The sequence below is a fragment of the Rhinolophus sinicus genome, chromosome 8 (genome assembly GCF_057876585.1).
Source record: "Rhinolophus sinicus isolate RSI-liver-muscle chromosome 8, RSI-T2T, whole genome shotgun sequence".
Taxonomy (NCBI): domain Eukaryota; kingdom Metazoa; phylum Chordata; class Mammalia; order Chiroptera; family Rhinolophidae; genus Rhinolophus; species Rhinolophus sinicus.
This window is the reverse complement of record NC_142508.1, coordinates 51933143-51952274: the sequence shown is the minus strand read 5'-3', so window position 1 is coordinate 51952274 and position 19132 is coordinate 51933143. Positions and strand designations below refer to the sequence as shown.

Here is a 19132-nt window from a genome sequence, read left to right as displayed (position 1 = left end):
TAGTAGAAGCGCTTCCTAAATCTCAGGAAGGCCAAGGGAGGTGTCTTTCCGGCAGTAGGAGCCACGTGTCCTGTGGCTGAGTGGTCTCCTAGTGTCCCCCACACAGACTCACCTGGAAGTCTCTCCGTCTTTGGATAAGCAGACTCAGAGGCTGTTCCACCAGGCCCGGCGAGCCTGCTGTGCCCTAAGAATTGCTCTAACCCCGTGTTAGCCCCCAGATTCACTTCTCACACATTTTGGTGGGAGTCACGGGTGGAGAACAGGGACCGTTCCCGTTCATCCCCATTGAATCGAAGCTTGAAATTGATTAGAAAAGAGTCTTCGAGGATTAAATAACGACTGGGTATAAAATTAATTTTTGTACATGCCAATAGCCAGAAGAAAATAATTTGGTTATTATGCCCAAACCATTTTAAAATGTTTATAACTACAAGCTATAGAAGCTGACTGAATACTGACATTGTGTCAGTATCATTCACGTAAGTTAATGCTGCCAACAGATAAAATCATAACTCAAAAAGCAAAGGGCAGCGTTCTTTGCAGTGATTAAAAAAAAGACTCTCCCAAAATGAGGAGTGCTTTATTGAATGTCATGAATTTACTCGAATATTCTTCAAGAAGGAAAGGGTTTTGATGACATGACTTAGGTTAAATACCTCTGTGTTCCTTCTAAGACACACCTCACGGAGGTGTTTCTGTGGCTCTCGGGCATGTTTTTCCTTTGCCTTGTTTTATTTCAACCATTTCCTGACGTTACACTTGACCGTCCCCTCAGGATTTTAAAGTCATCTAGTCAGTACCAGTTGGAGCCGTCCAAGTGCACTGGTTGAGCAGGTTTGGGGCTCTACGAGGCTGTGTACACGAGGAGGCAGCACGTCCCTGTCAGAACAGCACCAGCAGGGCCGTGCCCCGAGACAGAGCAGACCTGGTCTAGATGGGCCCCGACGTCAGTCAGTTAGCGAAGCCCTAGTAGAGGGCAGAACACCAGGTATGCTCAGGGACTGGAACACCTGTTTCACGAGAGGAGGGGGGCTGACCATCACTGAGGGCCAACTGTAGACCAAGCTCAAACCCACCGTTTCACAGAAGCTCGGAGATGAACTTAGCTGAGATCATACACACAACTGGAACGCAGCTGTGCCGCTGCCACTGTCTTCAGGGCTCTTTCTAACCATTCCTTCTGGTGCCGTCTGGACGCTCTGAAAGGCACAGGCCTCTGCCTGCTTCATCTTCTGGTCTGCTGTGAGGCCTGCAGTCACGCCGATTCTGTTACCCGAAGCAGGGTACCCGGCCCCTTCTCCGCCATACTTTGCCTGTTCCTCCCCTGGCACGAGGTCCCCACAGGCTCTGTGACGGGCCTGTTTCTCCTCCCCAGGGAACGCAGCTGTGCTGTCTGCAGAGCAGAACCACAAAGTCGACACGTCCGTCCACTACAACATTCCGGAGCTGCAGTCCTCGAGCCGGCTCCCTCTGCCCCAGCACAACGGACAGCAGGAGCCCCCGGCCACGAGGAAAGGCCCCCTCCCACAGGAGATGGACCAGGACTCAGACGAGGAGGAGGATGACGGAGAAGAGGACGACGAGGAACCCCCCAGGCGCAAGTGGCAAGGGATTGAGGCAATTTTTGAAGCTTACCAGGAACATATAGAAGGTATGTAAAGGGGAGTGGGGAGCCTATCAAGGGCCCAGTAAAGAAAGTAGAGAAAGCTTAATAGACCAATCAGGGCAGGATTTCACTGCCAGCATTGGGGACTGCTTCTAAGTGATCGCACAGGCACTCATTGTCTGGGACACTATTAGATACACATACTAGAAGGTAAATTTTCCTCAGCTGTTTTTGCCTATTTCAAGGGCTTCCTCAGGCTTCTGCAGGTACCTAGGCTTACTTATAGTGGTGCCGTGTTTCCCCAAAAATAAGACCGGCTCTTATATTAATTTTTGCTCCAAAAGATGCATTAGGGCTTATGTTCAAGGGATATTTTTCATCCTGAAAAATCATGCTAGTGCTTATTTTCGGGGAAACATGGTAATTCCTCATGGACAAACCTGAGGCCGTTCTCAGCTGTAGAAATTTAAGTACCCGCGGCCTGCCAGTACTCAGTGTGACAGCCCAGGGGCCTTGCTCTCTGCTGTCTTCCATTGTGCTTCTAAATCTATCAGTCCTGACATTCATAGATGCAACGTAACTAAACCCCAAACAGCCAAGCGTGGTCACTGGCTACGCCGCCTCACACCACTTCAGCACCTCAGTGCTGGTGGCATTTTCCCTCACAGGCTGTCATCCTCCTGGACTAGCACTTTGTTCAGCCACGAGAATGTTTTCTTCTCAGCTTCATAGGCACACTCCACCCCATCTGGGCAGGCATCGGGCACGTCCCTCCCATGAATGCGTGGGCACTGGGGGAGCTCTGGCACGCTCACTGTGCTTCTAGTACACCACCCCCTTTCTCTGCCCCTCGCTTTCCTCAAGCTGTCTGCAAGGCCCCTTCTAGCTTAGGTGGAGGCCGGGGTGCTATGGAGTTGATGCAGGGAAAAGTGGAGGTGCCCAGCCCTTCCCTTCCTAGTTAAACAGGCAGAGGGACTGGACTCCTTGGGAAGAACCTCTTGGGAGCAGAGCAGTGACAAGTGCTCAGCGCTCCTGGCTCTTGGTCCCTCTGACGGGGTGAGCGGTGGCCGCTCTGCATTCACCATCCTCACGGCATTGGCAGTGCTGGCAGTTTGACAAGCGGGGACAAGTAAAACCTAGGCCGCTGCCACCTAATTAATCCATTGCCATATCAGAAGTTTTATCAAATATTACTGTGTTGTAAATATTATTAAGTAACACTTGATTATAAATATAATCACTTCAGATACTTTGAAATAAGCGTTTTAAAATCAGAGACATAGACTAACAAAAGGGGTGCCCACGGAGCCACAGCCAGTGTCAGCTCCTACTTTGCTGCCTTTGTTCCTTCAAATGGAATCCTTATTTTGAATTTGTCCATCACTCCTTACATGTTATTCTTTAAGTACATTCGTAAGTATTCAGAAGCAATATGTAGCATTGTGTTTTTTTTAATTTTAATGGAGGGAACTACATCGTTTTTTTCTGGTTGATGTTTGTTGGTGCCTTGTTTGGGAATTCCTTCCCGACCCCCAAGGACGTATTACTCCGCATTTCCTTCTGAAAGCCTTCCATTTCTGTGTATGAGCTAAAGTAGAAATCTTACTTCATCTTTCCCACCTGGACAGCCAGTTATCCTGGTGGTTCATTGGGTGCCCTCCTCCCCCCGGGGCAAGCCCATCATGCGGCATCCTCACCCTGCCCGGGGGTGTCTGGTGCTGTTCTCCAGCTGGCAGTCTCCTGGCCTGACCCCGTGGCACGCCACATCTTTGCAACTCTGTTGTCTGGAGCAACTCACTCTGACTTGTTCTTCTCTAACTCTCAGCTGGTTCTTGGCCCTTAGCTTTCCCCCGTGAATTTTAGGATCACCTTGTTTGTTCCACCCAAAAAATCCCTGTTGGAATTTTCGGTTGCATTGAATTTACAGATCTGGGAAGAACTGACCTCTTGGATGGTGGTGTTACTGCATTTATAAAGATGGTAGTAAATTGTATTAAATAGCTTTTGCTGGTTTTTTTCCATGAACAGCTTCCTTTTATTAGGTTGTTTTTAGATACCACTTTGTTGTTATGGTGGATTTTTAGGTTTTGTTATCCCTTATTTGTTAGGTAATCACAGATGAGCAGATCTTCTGCAAATTAAAAGTCCTTTCCTTTTGAATGTTGATGCTTTTCATTGTGTACTGCATTGCCCAGGACGGCTGGACTGTCGGATAGGGGCGCTAAGGGGGCTCCTGTGTTGTGCAGCTTCTCAGTCCCTTAAAGCAGCCCATTTGCTGCTGAGCTTATGGTACATGATGGTCGAAGATTAACTGATGTATTCTGTGTGCACGGAGATGACGACACTTTTTTTCACCTTCATGTTTCCTGATGTTGCTTCTCTCTTGCTGAATTCAGACTTGTTAGTACTTTTAAGATTTTACATCTCTGTTCTTAAGTGGTATTAGGCATTCACTTTACTGTAGTTTGCTGTCATGATTGTCCTAGCTTCTGTAAAATCAGGTAGCCTTCCCTGGTTTTCATTCTCTGAAATGCTTCATACAAAGCAGGGATTAATCTTTATAGGTTTGAAGTCACTCTCCTATGAAAACCAGACCTGGAATCCTTTGGAAAGGCAGGGATTTTTTCACTAATTAAAACTATACTTTCAACTTCATTTATTCTGGACTTTTTCTAGCAGCTTAAAAACTTGCAAGCTTAACCTCCTTTTTAAAATCTTTTTTAAAAATGCATTTTAAGGCCATAAGTTCACGTTTAATTACTTCCTAATGTCTAGCCCTTAAGTTGCCTTTCAATGCTCGATCCTTTGTCTTTATTTCACTGGGCTGGATTTAATTTAGTAACACTGACATATTTACCAGCGCAGTTCAGAGAGCTGGGAGCCCTGTGGTCCAAAGGGGAAGACCGCAGGCTGCACTAGCGAGGGGAAACCCTCGCCAGGGCCTGTGGCCCCGGTACACGGAGAATGTATCAACGCCACGTATCTTTTCAGAGCAAAATCTGGAGCGGCAGGTGTTACAGACGCAGTGCCGGCGGCTGGAGGCCCAGCACTACAGCCTCAGCGTCGCAGCAGAGCAGCTCTCCCACAGCATGGCGGTGAGTCCTGGGCCGCCCACACGAGACAAAGAATGAAAACTGACTCCTGGGGTTTTTTCTTAAAACACATCATGTTTTTTTTGGTTTGTTTAATCTTTCAAGTTTGGGTTCAAGAGCACCCGTACAGACAAGTTTTGAGGGGAGATTCTGCTCTTAAGAGTTGAAAACTTGGGGTGGCCGGATGGCTCAGTTGGTTAGAGTGTGGGCTCTGAGCAACAGGGTTGCCGGTTCGATTCCCACATGGGCCACTGAGCTGCGTCCTCCGCAACTAAGATTGAAAGGACAACAACTTAACTTGCAGCTGATGGGTCCTGGGAAAAACACACTGTTCCCCAATAAAGTCCTGTTCCCCTTCCCCAATTAAAAAAAAACAAAACAAAAACAAAAATACTTTAAAAAAAAAAAAAAAAAAGAGTTGAAAACTTGTAGTCTGAGGGGGAAATTCAGGAGTTAATTACCCTAGTTAAGGAGGGAGGTATCGTGAATTTTGCAGACTATTGATCCTGGAAGGGCAAAGATGCTATATATATCTATATCTATACACACACACACACACCCTGCTGTAATTTGCTAAGGAGGAAGTAAGAATTTTACTAGGGGAAAGCTGCTGAGGCAGAACTCAGCACCTCCGTCCCTGCCTGCAGCCTGGCTCAACAGCCCTTCCAGCTGTGACAGCCCCTGCGGGCTTCTTCCCTTGAGGCTTGTCTCAGATCAGGTGTGCACAGCTTGGCCACTCCTGCAGCAGCAAAAGTTTGAGAGTATTAGGACTTAATTTTTAAAATCTGAGGGTTAAAGCTAAGACTACAGTGGATACTGGTTCTGAGAGTAGGTATTACGAGAATCCAAGATTTTGGAAGAACCTAGACAGACTGTCCCCAAAGGCTGCTGTCAGAACACTGAGCGGGGAAGTAGATGCTTTCAAAGTGCTGAAGGTTTGCTTTTCTACGTGGCCTACAGCACATGTCTGCATCAGTTTCCTTATCGTGGGAACGAGCTTATTGAACGTGTATTTCTCCCTCCCCAGGAGTTGAGGAGCCAGAAGCAGAAGATTGTTTCGGAAAGGGAGCGAATCCAGGTGGAACTGGATCACTTACTGAAGTGCCTCGCGTTGCCTGCAATGCACTGGCCTAGGGGTTACTTTAAGGGATATCCTAGGTGACGGTTTCCCTTGCACTAGGCCGAACCTATAGTATAGAAATATTATCTATTTTATTACCTTGAATATTTAATATTTTTCACTGGGAGGTTTGAAGCTTAAAAAAAATAAAAAAGAATGTGCCATGCATGAAGCAAAGGATTCCAGGCTCCAGAAAAAGAACGAACTCGCCTTGACTTCAACGCAATTGAATCACCTTTGTAATTCAGCGAGCAACCAATGGAGGACGACGCCCATAGTTTTTTTCTTTTTAAAGGCGGTTTTCTTCTTTTTGCCCCCTCGTCACTATTTTTAATCTGAAAACGAAAGCTCCATTACCAACACTAACACTTGATCACTGATAGCCCCTGGGTGCGGAAGATTGGATCAAACGGCTTATGTTCTATTTCTTGTGTTGCCATATTACTCTGCCTCAAGACCCAAGTTTGCTTTTGCTGGAGCTTGGGGTCTGTCTCAGTCCTCCCCAGAACTGAGACCAGTTTCGGCTGAATGAAAACGGGGTGCATTTTAAGTAAAGGGCTTATTTGTTTCAGTTACTTTTCTGCAAAATTTTCTTCAAAGCAAAAGGTCCTAGGAGCACACAAAGCAACAGTAGCGAAGCCTCACCCAAAGGCTTTTCCCTGGAAAAGCTCTTACCTAAAGTGAATCGACAAACTGAAGGTACCTTTTTATTACTCCGTGGGGGAAATGTACAGAGCTATGTATACATATATTCACACCCACCAAATTGTTGCTGCAGTGGGGGTGTTTTCATACAAATTTTGAGAGAAAAGTCAAAGGTGCTTCAGCCTTGTACTGTGTATATATATTAAAAAAAACAAAGTTTTGTATGTTTTTATTACTTTAATTATTGTTATAAAAAGCCTGCCATTTTTAATATGTGGTTTGGGGGGATTTTTGTTTGTTTGTTTTCCTGTTTGGGGGATTTGTTTTTTTTTTGTTTTGTTTTTCTGGGCAAAAAAAAAAATACTTGCTTTTAGTGTTTGTACTGCTGCTGGTCAGGACATTAAAATACTGAAGTGTTTTTAAAAATTAAAGAAGAAGAAAAGTAAAAGAGCTTACCACTGGCGCCTATGCGATCACTTCATTTTTGAGTTGCACCAGAAAATGATGTAGAAAGCCATGCGTTACTTCTTACCTCCTCCTCTACCCCCTCCCCTCAGCTCTGGACAGCAAATAGCAGATGTACCCAGTTGCTATTAAGTGAGGAGGGGCTAGTCTGTGGTGAACGAGACAGACAGTGTGTGCACCTGGGCGTGCACAGACAGACGTGGGGCTTTTGTGAAAACCTTTCAGGAAGTGAGCGGTTTCTGTGATAGAATTCTAAGGTGTCTTACAGCAGTCTGAGAACAGGTGCAAAGTAGAAACTTTAGAGGCTTTATTTAGATGCAGAGCTTTGTAAAAGCCTAAAAGTAGGATGTCTGAGCTGAACTCCTCCTTTTGAACTGACTGTGACAAGCACAGGAGCAGCTAGAAACTGGGGTGATCAGATCAATGCAAAGCAATGGGGGAAAGTTTCCTTCTCGTCCCAGTTACTGCTCATTCAGGCAGGGTTTAATCTAGATCAAGAAAGTATCTCTTGCCCGAACGGGCTTGAACCAGAGGCCAAAGCAGCCAGTGGTTGGTCTGCCAGGGGGGAGGGGAAAGGGAGGCGGCCTGAGCATCACACCTCCCTCCTCCCAGGGGAAGGGCTGGCTGACCTTCCTGACGGCTACTCAATGCGATCGGTGGCCGCACCCGCCCCAGACCTTAGCTGTGCGGAACAGCTTGCTGGCAGATGGCATTGTGTCGCTTTATCTGTTCCCACACAGTTTGCTTTGTATGTCTGCCAAGAATCTTCCAGTTATTAGCAAACTCAGACAAAAAGTGCCGCCAGTATTATCAGCAGTCAACAAGCACCTTCCTCTCCACAGAAACGACTTGCCGAGAACTGAGGGCTGTTCTGTGGGCCTCCTCCCCTGCAAAGACATTGACAGAGCAACATATTCCACAGGTGGGGACAGCTGTTTAGAGAGAGCTCTATTGCCAACAATCAGGGCAGAAAGAATATCACTATTTCTCTATTTCAAGTCTGCTCGCTGTTTCTGGTCTGAAAGCTTAAGCATTACATCTTAGCACTTCACTCCCAGCCCTCCTCCTCCATCACAGAAAATGTCTGGACACTTGGGCTGATCAGCCTTGGTAATGGCCTTGGCTAACGTAAAAGGTGGATCTACTAACTCGATGGGGAAGAAAAGCACAGCCCGTCCATTTACCAGCCGAGGAGGGAGCTTCCATGCGTGGGCTTGTGTTGTTAGGAGAGGAGGTCGTGGCCTGTGGGAGAAGGGAAAGTGCCATTCCAGGGGAGGTCTCTGCCCAGGAGGTGGAAGCTGTGTCACTGAGCTAGTAACTGCTTTTTCCCCTTCCACTTGAAAACACCACCTTCACCTTGCCTTTGAGCTTCTCTGTCAGTCTGTCGCACCACACTCCCACTCATCTTTGGAGATCTCTGAATATTCTTGGGCTCAAGTAATATGACAATCAGAAAATATAAACCAGAAAGACAGCTTGAATAAACTAAGAAAAAGGTAAAGTGTCTTTTGAAAAAAGTGCACCACTCAGGCATAGTACCCAGTAATGGTTTTTCCATCCAATAATTTTATGATCTGAAAACACTTATTTTCAGATGATTCTGGTTGGGCGTAACAAAACAGGCATTCTGACACTTTTTATTCAGCTGTTACACGTTGAGTTTAAAAGTATACCAAATGTGCTCCAGAACTGAGTGTGCAACCTTTGTGTCAGTATTTTCGTGAGGACCTCACAGCCCCTTCAGGACCTCATGTGCTTCCTACAGCACCCGGAGGAGACGGCTGCCATCTGGCCTCTGAAGGGGATTTTACTAACTGGTGAGGGACACCTTCCAAAGCTGAATAATGTGGCTCCACATTGAATCAGATCTTTAGAAACAAACCAGCGCTTTCCCCAAAACTTGGCATGATACAACTTGATCGTTTGAAAATGAGCTGTTTTTCTGTTTTCATATAATCAGAGCCAAACTAACATGAAAAAAAATCATGATTCTTAATCCATTGTCTCGTAAGTGACCAAGACAGGATTTTCAACAGTTTATATTGTAAAGGAAATAAAACACTTAATTGGTATTAACACTCTTAATAGATTATCCCCGTAAGGAAATTCAAAGACTATTCAAAGGAGCCCACACACTTCAGCAGCAAAGAATTCTGTACCACAGGACATCTTAAGTTTGTACATGGAATGGTCGTTTCCTCAAGTAGCTCACACTGCTGCCAAATCTCCAAAATTAAATCAGATACTCCCTTTCGCTCTGAGCCATGTGTTTTAAAGTGTAGAAAATTCCAAGGATTCACCACAAGATGGAGATGGTCAGGCTGATTCTGTTACTCTTAGATACGTGTATATTAGCCACTTAGCAACAATCCCTATGCTCTTTCAAGTAACCAAGCTATTGACTTTCTTACTACTTGCAGTAGCCTGTCCCCACCCTTTTGATCCAGCGCTTAACAAACTCCTTAACTCGGCCTTGACCTGAGGAAGACCGTGCTAATTGGTTGTGTTACTTTGTATGTTCCCTGTGCTTAATCGCTAGAACAGTAAACCAGTACATGGGAGGAAGGAGGAGCGGTGCCTCGGTCACTCTGGGGGCAGTTTAGATGCTGTGAAATTAAACCTGTTCTAAGTGTACTTGTTTGAATTAATTGTATTGTAATATTATTTGTTGAATGTAGTAATTAGGTATTTATGAATATATTGCTGTAATTTCTGACAACATCCAAAAAAATAAAATCTTCCTAAATCATGTTAAGAGGAAAATCTTCTTTATGTTGTATTATAAAACAAGGCCATTTTTATTTTTTAAAAAGTTCAACAACTATCTAGATTTACAGGTAAAATGGGAAGACAGAGTCAGCTGTACCTCAGTCGAGTTTTAAGAGAACGGTAATAAGGGGCGAGACCTGAGATACACGACTCCTGACCCTCTGCAGTAACATGAGTTTCTTCTAGAAGAGTGAGATGAAAAAGCACATCCTGTAATCTGAAAGCAACCCTCAAAACAGTCACTTTAAACGACAGAGACCAGGTCTCTGTCCCTGGGTCCTAATCCCCCCAGGTGTGGCCCTTCAGTGTTCAAATAACCATTGGCGGGACATCCAGACCAATGTGGAATGGAGAAACAGTGCTCAAATAACTAGAAGTAAGTTTGGACTTGAAACACTGAAGGGCAAGTAGCAGCATATTCTCCAGGCTCGATCCTGCACGTACACTCTCTAAAAGCCCTCGAGAGAACATGCTCCTGCTTCCACAGTCGAAAACCAGATGGTTACAGACCTTCCACTCATTGGACGACTCTGACAATCTTTTCCCCTCTCAAGGTAATATAATCTCTACAAGGAATTTAGCAATTCCAAAATGTTCCGATTAAAATTTTTTCTCTTAAAGAATTGACCCTTATTTGAACTATTGCTACCTATAAGTCTTTCCCCAAAATCCATCAAGAGCAGCGTTACAGGTCCAACTTTTCTTCTTATTCTTCAGCTTTACTCATGCACTCAATAACATGGAATTATTAATAGGGAAAAAAACTGACTTTCCCCTTGATAAGCAACCCTTTAAACCTGGACCAGAAGGAGCCAAGAGAACGAGAGACATGCAGTGTTTGTCTGCAGTTTACAATCACCTGATAACACACCTCAGTTTTGTCTGTCAGATCATTTTAGTCACGTGGCTTGTTCCTTCTACTTAGTAGCAGGAGAAAAACCCAGCAGAGAGATTGGGTTCGTTCCATCTTTATTTAGTGTATCAGGGCTTACATGATCAACACCAGTCAATGTCACTAGCCACTCATCTGCCATCCTCGGTGAGCAACCTCTGTAGAGTCTAAGTTTAGCCCAAGAGATCAGGATCAAGGGGGGAAAAAAGCCCTAGGCCACAGCGCCACTCAACTGTATCTTTTTTAAAAGCAATGCCTAACATCACTGAACATTCACCCACATAACCGTCCCATGCAGGAGCCCTGAGGCTCTGCTAGGGAGAATTTGTTTGCCAAAAGCCAAAGCTCTCCCTTTCCCTATAAAAGAACAGCTGGCTTCTTGACACAGATGTGGGATTAAAGGATCTCTCAAGAACTAAGCGCAAACCTGTTGCTTTCCAACAATGTTCTGAATCCATTCCTTGATTCATTACACGTTTTTCTTACATTTAAAAATGGTTCTAGAACTCCAGAACTGTGAGTACCTCTGCCATGTCCAGAGCACTCACATACCACCTGGGAAACCTGCCAGCAGACACCAGGCCTTTCTTTGACAGATCAAAGGTCTTTTTCTAGAAGTCCTGAGACTGGGCACTTTCAGAAGGTTGAAGGTTTGTACGGAGTTTGTACATGTGGTTGAGTGCTTGCGTGAGAAAAGCCCCGCTGGTATTGATCTCCATCAAGGTCAAGTTATCCAGCTAAAACACAAGAGAAAACAGACTGGGTTGGTTGAGTTTCTAATTTTGAGAAAAAGGTTCAATCTGAACCAAAAGAAGAAACCAATCATTTTAAAAAGCACAGCCAGTAATCCCTGCGTGTGATGGCCTAACCCGGGAGAGTGCCATAGGAAACCCGCCTGCAGCAGGGGGCCTTCCCGGGGGCGGGGTGCAGGGGGGTGCAGGCCAGGAACACACCCACCTTGGCGTGCGCCTCCTGCTGCCTCACGAAGCTGTCAGCAGACACGCGGAGTTTGGCAATGCGCGTGTCCCACACATCCTTGATCAAGGTCCGGATCTCATCTGCTTTCGGGACGTTGTCTGAAGCACTCAAGGGAGCAAAGGGTGAAATCAATCGCGTAAGGAAGCACTTGGGAAACGAAAGCAATATCCAGCTAGAAGTGGCTTTTTAAAAAATGCTGCTTGGATTCAGGCAAAATACATGAGCTGTTCTAGACTCAAAATTTGTTTTGCTTTGTTTTCAATTTTAAAATGTAAGAATTTCTTGCAGTTTAGTTTGGTACCAAGAGAATTGACCATGATCCACACAGGAATTTGTGCTGTTACCTGTCCCGTGGCAGACGGCACAGGACTTGTTTCCTACAATAATTATCAGAGAATAAGCTTTAAGTTGCACATCCTCTGTCTCACTGAGTGATAACTGAGTGTCCTGTGCTGTAGAATTTCCATCTGGAATGAATTTGTTTCAAGGCTGGCTCAGAGGTCATGACTTCTATTGCTCACATCCCATCGGTTATCCAAGGGCTTACAAACCACCAGGGAAAGAAACTGACGGCTCTGTACCAGGCCCTGTGCTCAGCACTACACAGCATTGCTATCCTCACAAAAGCCCTGAACGGTAGGTATCCTATTCTATGGAGAAAACAAAAATATGTTTACAAAAATCACAGAAGACATTTCATATTGGCATTAACTGAGCACACCTATTAATAATGAATTCTGGGTAAAAGTTGGAACCCGAGTCGGCAAGGGGTGATCACAGCTTTCCTGTGTGAGATTCTTTTTAAAACTAACCTTTGAAAGAAAAAATGACAATAAAAGCAGAAGCCAACATCGTCCATCACCAGGCATTCTAGGATAAGCTGGAAATGATCTCTCTCCACATGCTAAAATTAGCTCATGATCAGTAGATGGAGAATCTGATTAGTAGGTGGTATAAAATTTATGTAGTGGATTTTACTTTAAAGCCCAAACATTTGGATCCTTTGCACTGAACAACAGGTGAAAGAAAGGACCCTAGCTCCTTGTTAACGGAACTGCAGAACAAAGGTATAATACAATTAGGTCCCTTAGCGAATGGATTCTAAAGGATTTCAAGACAAAGATTTCAATAGGAACTGCATACGTAATATACCGAACTTCAAAAACTAAAGATGAACAGGCCCATCACCTCTGCTTCCAGATTCTCCCTCCCAAGTCACTTCCCGGTGCCGCAGAAGGCTTTCTCAGATCCACCTTCCTGAACACCCAGGGGTCCTCTCCTGACATAAAAGCCTGCGCATTCCCACCCCCACATACTGTCTGTCTGCCCCAGCAGCTCTGCTTCCCAAACATGCCATGCCCTTCACATTCCTATTCCTTCTTCCCTAGTAAATTTTCCCTCATCCAGCCTAGCAGCCTCTGGCACCCCCAGGCAGCAGGGTTGTATCCAGGGTCACATCTCTCCCCAACTACACCAGGAACTCAAGCCTACATGACTCTCCCCGATCTGGTAAGACGCTAAATATGTTGTGAATCGCAGCTTCATACCAAGTAAAGGACAGTCCGTGTTATGTACCCTGAATTTTCAGTTGCACAGAAGTGCCATTCAGTGCGCCCCGGCGCTTGCTGCTCTACAGCAGGTAGTGGGGAGCGCCCCAAGTTTTCGTCTAGTTCTGCTCTTGAATCCGTCAATTAAAAGGTGTCAAAAGCTTGACATCTTGCAAATTACATTCTAAGTATGTCCCAAGCAAAACTGTCCATACTTGCCTGTCCCCTCCACTGATTTCATTCATTTATTCATTCAACAAACGTAAGCACCAGGAACTGTTAGTACACACAACACAGGTCCTGCCCATTAGAACTGGGGGTGGAGGGGAGGAGCACAGCCAGACAAGTGACTAGAATATTATAACTGACAAATGCTATGGAGGTGTACAGAGATGCCAAGAGGACAGGTAGGACAGGAAGGGAGCATCTGTCAGGCTAAACCAAAAATCGGAGCAGGGCATACATGGACTTACTGGCAGCAGGGATAGTATATGCAAAGCCCTGAGGACCTTGGTACCGTGTTTCCCCGAAAATAAGACCTAGCTGGACAATCAGCTCTCAAGCATCTTTTGGAGCAAAAATTAATATAAGACGCAGTCTTATTTCACTATAACATAAGACCGGGTCTTATATTAATTTTTGCTCCAAAAGATGCATTAGAGCTGATTGTCCAGCTAGGTCTTATTTTCAGGGAAACACGGTATGTACAAATTGAAAAAGGCCAACGTGAGCCTGGAACCTAGAGAATCAGAGGGAAGAACTAGAAGAGTCGTGAGAGAAGGAAGAAGGAAACCAGACTACGCAGTGCTCTGAAATACCATGATCAGAACTTCAGACTAAACCCTGGAAAGGCTCCGAGGAGTAGGGAGTCACATGGCAGCTTTATCTTTAAAGGGCCACTCTGGCTCCAACACGGTGAATGAGTGAGAAGCCGATGGGGAGCCAGAACAGGACGTAGGGAAGCGATTTACTACAGCACATTTTTGCCACTAGTGGGCTTTTCTTATAGCTCAGGGTCAGACATGCAAGAACTCAAATGCACATCCCAAAGAAGAAAAAGGGGTAACGCTTTACTAATAAAATATATCTGCAGTTATGAAAAAGGCCACTGCTGGAGATGATGATGGAGGTTCATACTGAGGTCTGGTGTCAAGTGATAATTAGGAGGCAGAATGAAAAGAACCAAGGGATTTACCGGGAGCGGGAGGGGAGGAGAAAAGGAAAAGTGAGGAAAGGAGAGAGAGTCCAGGCAAGTGGGCAGACAACTCCAGGATTACTGATCTGAGGAACCGCGCGGCCAGGAACACCACTCACCTCTGTACCGAGCTTGGAACAGGAAAGGAAGGGTAAGCGCTACGGGATGAGAGTCGTGAGTCCCATCTTACGTGCGGGCTCTGAGAAGTGAGAGTACTTACTGATTCAACAGGAGTTTGGTCAGTTCCATGTAGTAAGGGCTAGGCATAGGGGTAAAAGTTTCTTCCTTTCGCTCATGATCCCTAATCTTCTCCAATTTTTCTGAAATTCAGAAGTGAATACATTTTACCATCACCATAACCAAAATATTTTTTTTAACTTTCCGAATGTACCAAGTGCCTGTGTTTCCTATTCAATCAACTAACAACTACAGGAAAGAAACACTTTTTTGGAATATCATTTGTGTCACTAATGAGATGATCCGGGACCTAGTCCCTCGAAAATCTCAGAGAAAGTATAAATTATTGTTGTTGCTGCTTTGGCCGGCAGAATATATCTGAAAAGAATATGTCAGTCAGAAGCTCTTAGGGAAAAAGCAAAGTATTCTATCTTTGATGCAAGAAGTGATGAAAATAAACAGTGACTGGAGAAATTATAATAAGCCTTGTTCAGAAGAGCAAGTCAACTTACAAATACAACCACCCCAGTCTTGGGGGTTGGAAGCCCATCATATGGAATCAAACAGCCAAGTCCAATTCCATCCAGCAGTAGTACTGTTCTCCATATGCCACAACTGCCTTACCCTTCTATCTGACTTACTAGCCTGAGGAACCTCTGGCCTGCAGTGAGGCAGGTTCTTGCTCCATAGCACTTAGACCAAAACTGCCAGAAGCTGATCTTAATACGGGGCCTTGCGGGGATGCAGCCCTCATAGAGCCAGGCCTGGAAGGACTAAAAACCCCTTCAAAACAGAAGAAATTGTTTCCCATTATGTTTCAGGACCACCCGGGCCATTCACCCCTTTAGGACAGGGAGTAAGGAGGAAATGCCCAAGAGGCCTTTCTTAAACTGCATTTGATGGCTGAAAGTGTCCTTGCTTCTAGGAGGCAGGTATCCCCAGGTGATTCCCAACAGGGAGGGGACAATCAAAATCAGGGCTTTTCAAATTGTACACGGCCCATTACTTCCCCCCCAAATTAAGATTCTTTGCTATAACGAGCCATTCACATCTCTGAGGTGGGGAGAAGACTACAAAGGATAGACGGGGTCAAGTCTGTCTGCATCTTTGATAAATTTTCTTTTTTGCTTTAACAGCTTTACTGAGACATAAACATACCATCCAATTCACCCATTTCAAGTATTCAGTGGTTTTTAGTATATTCAGAGTTGTGCAACATTTTCATCGCCCCAAAAAGGACCCCCCACAATCCCTCCATCACCCCCATCCCTAGACAACCACTAATTTACTTTGTCTCTGTGGATTTGCCCATTCCGGGCAGTTCATATAAATGGAGTAATACAATATATGGTCTTTCTGTCTGTTTTTTTTTCTTCTTTTTTTTCCCCACTTAGCATAAGGTTTTCAAGGTTAATCCACATGGCAGCATTCCTTTGTATGGCTGAATAATATTCCCTTGTATGTATAATGCATTACTTTCACACATTCTCCGTAATGTAGGATATGACACTACTCCTCAACATGTTAGCCTATATACTTTTTAAAAATGGAAACAAAATGCTTAAGGTCATATCATACTTTTAAAGCAAGTTGAAATCGCTTAAAAACAAAATCTGAACTAAAATTGAAATACACACCCCAAATTCACACCAGTAATAGGGGTCAGTTGACTCGAAGGGAACCTGGACCCCTTAATTTCAGCTGTTCCGTGCACCATGGAGGCGTCCGGGACTCCACCCACATTCTTACCCACATCCATCCACTCCGGAGGGAGCAACCGACACTTCTGTCTTTGTTTCAGGTTAATCGCCAGCCACAGAGGCACTTCCACTGGTAAGCCAGGATTAAAGGGCCCCAGGTCCCCCTGCCAGAGGAGAAACAAACCCACGTCAGACAAAGCAGAGCCAAAGGCATTACTGGACCTTTGCTGCTGTCAAATCAGGGAAAGGGCGATGTACAAATCACAGTCCAAATGCAAGCCCTGGGGGTCACGGAGCCGCGGAAGGCAGCTCCACATCTGCACTCGCGCGGTGGCGCTGGCCACGCCGGGCAGCCCGCGTGAGTCGTGTTTCCCGAGGTGCTGCGGGGAGGCCGTCCGAGAGCACTTAGGAGGCGCAGGCTACCGCCGCCCCCCTCCACGCTGTCCCCCGAGGTCCGGGCACACCGAGTCCGCCACCCAGCTTCCCATCCTCGACTTGGGGACCGAGCCGGGCGGCCCACCCGCCCCGGCCTGAGGCAGATGCCCGGCCCGCACCCTTACCCCGATGAGGTAGATCTTGTCCAGACTGAAGTTGGGGATAATGGTCACTAATTCCTTCTCGGCCAGAAACTCCACCTCGGCCGCGTCCATAACGGTGCAAGCGGGCGGCCCAAGACTCGCCGCCGTCCCCTGCCCGAGGGTCCCCCGGGAGGTGACGCGTCTGCCTCTTTCCCGCCACCACGCGGAGCCCGTCCCCCGGCCGGAAGAACCCTCAGCCGGCCTATAGCAACGCGGCGCTCTCCGCGCGGCGGCGGGAGGCGGCGAGCGTGGCTGCTACGAGCCCACGGATTGGCGAGCTTGAACGAGTCTGAGCACTGACCCGCCCCCGCAGCCGGCCCCGCCCCTTCGCGGACAGCACTGGGCCCCGCCCCCATCTGTGGGCCAAGCACTTGGTGCCGCCTCCCCTCCAGCATCTGGCGCTACGTTTCTTTGTCTGTTCACACGCCCTGGGTGCCTACCCGCCTACACAGAGTCTATACCCCTTACTCCTGGGCCAGGAATAAATGCATTTATTCGGTCACAGCATTACCTGGCTAGACAGACACAGCTTCACCCCATGGGATTGAGGGAAGGCGTTGTTGCCTTTCATTTCAAAATCTTCTTCTTTCTCTATACTCATTGATTAAAAATCTATTAAATGTGGATTGGGGCAAGTTTGCGGACTGCAGCAAATATGTATTGATGTGCTCACCTGTTCGTTGAACAGGTACTCTCTCTACAGTGGGCTTGTGTGAAACATAACAGTGGTTCTCAGTCTCCCTGCCGTGTCAGACGCCCCGAGAAGATTCTGAGTGGTAACATGCACACTCCTAGAAAACTATGATTCAGGTGTCTGGGGTGGGGACAGAAAGCTGAATTGTAACCGGGACCAGGGTGATTCGGTCGGGGTGCTTATAGGCCAGGAAAGCTTCCTGGAGGTGGGCAGCCTGTGCAGGGCGGGTAGGGACAAGCAGTGGACTGGACTTGAATTTGAAACCCTGCTCATTAGGCCCTAAGAAAAAGCATAGGGGACAAGAGGATTCCAGGATTCTGTATCTCTGCAGGAAAGCTGCCCCAGCCCCAGATAACCCCATTCTTTCCCCTCTAACCACCCTGAAACCTGCCAGGTGTAGGGTTGGGAAGATGAAATAACAATATAATTAAGTTTTTGCGACAACATGGATGTACCTAGAGGCTATTATGCTAAGTGAAATAAGTCAGACTGAGAAAAACAAATACCATATGATCTCACTTATACGTGGAATCTAAAGAACAAATTAAACAAAACAGAAACAGACTCATAGATACAGAGAACTGATGGTTACTAGATGGGAGGGGGCCGGAGGGCTGGGTGAGAAAGGTGAAGGGATGGGGCCGGCCTAGTGGCTCAGGCAGTTAGAGCTCCGTGCTCCGAGCTCCGTGCTCCTAACTCCGAAGGCTGCCGGTTCGATTCCCACATGGGCCAGTGGGCTCTCAACCACAAGGTTACCAGTTCAATTCCTCGACTCCCGCAAGGGATGGTGGGCAGTGCCCCCTGCAACTAAAATTGAACACGGCACCTTGAACTGAACTGCCGCTGAGCTCCCGGATGGCTCAGTTGTTTGGAGCGCATTCTCTCAACCACAAGGTTGCCGGTTTGACTCCCGCAAGGGATGGTGGGCTGTGCCCTCTGCAACTATCAACTAGCAATGGCAATTGGACCTGGAGCTGAGCTGTGCCCTCCACAACTAAGACTGAAAGGACAACAACTTGACTTGGAGAAAAGTCCAGAAAAGTGCACACTGTTCCCCAATAAAGTCCTGTTCCCCTTCTCCAATAAAATCTTTAAAAAAAAAAAAAAAAAAAGGTGAAGGGATTAAGAAGTACAAATTGGTAGTTACAAAAGAGTCACGGGGACGTAAAGTACAGTATGAGAAATATAATCAATAATATTGTAAAAGCTATGTATAGTGTCAAATGAGTATTAGACTTATGAGGGGATCACTTCATAATTTATATAAATGTCTAACCACTATGCTGTACACCTGAAATTAATATAAAATAATATTGAATGTCGACTATAATTTAAAAAAAATAGTCACAGGCATATAAAGTACAGCATAGTCAATAATATAATAACTATACAGTGTCAGATGGGTAATAATAGACTTATTGGAGTTATCATTTTGTGAGGTATATAAATGTCTAATCACTGTTGTTTTGTACACCTGAAACTAATAAAAAATATAATTAAATTCTGTCCACTCAGATAGCATGGAAAGCGTATCTGTTGTTTATCTGCCCTGCAAATTGTCATTTGCAGACCTGGAGATTACCTTCATTGCGTATCATTTATTAAGACAAATACTTTCAAAGAAAATAAAGTCCCTCTGGATGCTGTGGTGACCAAGGGCAAGTGACCACTCTG

The 19132-nt window shown here is 45.9% G+C and overlaps 2 protein-coding genes across 6 annotated transcripts in view; one reads left to right on the top strand and one right to left on the bottom strand.

The window, feature by feature from the left end:
* The window catches only part of GSE1 (Gse1 coiled-coil protein), a 420617-nt gene extending 410940 nt beyond the window's left edge, over window positions 1-9677 (top strand). For all 5 annotated transcript variants that reach the window (XM_019747104.3, XM_019747106.3, XM_019747103.3 and 2 more), the window contains 3 exons: window positions 1376-1651; window positions 4598-4701; window positions 5726-9677. In XM_019747104.3, the coding sequence (XP_019602663.3) occupies window positions 1376-1651; window positions 4598-4701; window positions 5726-5860 (515 nt within the window). In that variant the 3' untranslated portion in view covers window positions 5861-9677. The remainder of the gene's footprint in view (window positions 1-1375; window positions 1652-4597; window positions 4702-5725) is intronic.
* A 972-nt stretch (window positions 9678-10649) lies between these two features.
* GINS2 (GINS complex subunit 2) lies at window positions 10650-16949 on the bottom strand. Its single transcript, XM_019747107.3, has 5 exons — window positions 16747-16949; window positions 16236-16350; window positions 14530-14629; window positions 11547-11673; window positions 10650-11326 (listed from the first exon to the last, which is right to left on the bottom strand). The coding sequence occupies exons 1-5, from the start codon at window positions 16834-16836 to the stop codon at window positions 11201-11203; spliced, it is 558 nt and encodes a 185-aa protein (XP_019602666.1). The 5' UTR covers window positions 16837-16949; the 3' UTR covers window positions 10650-11200.
* Between the last annotated feature and the right edge of the window lie 2183 nt (window positions 16950-19132).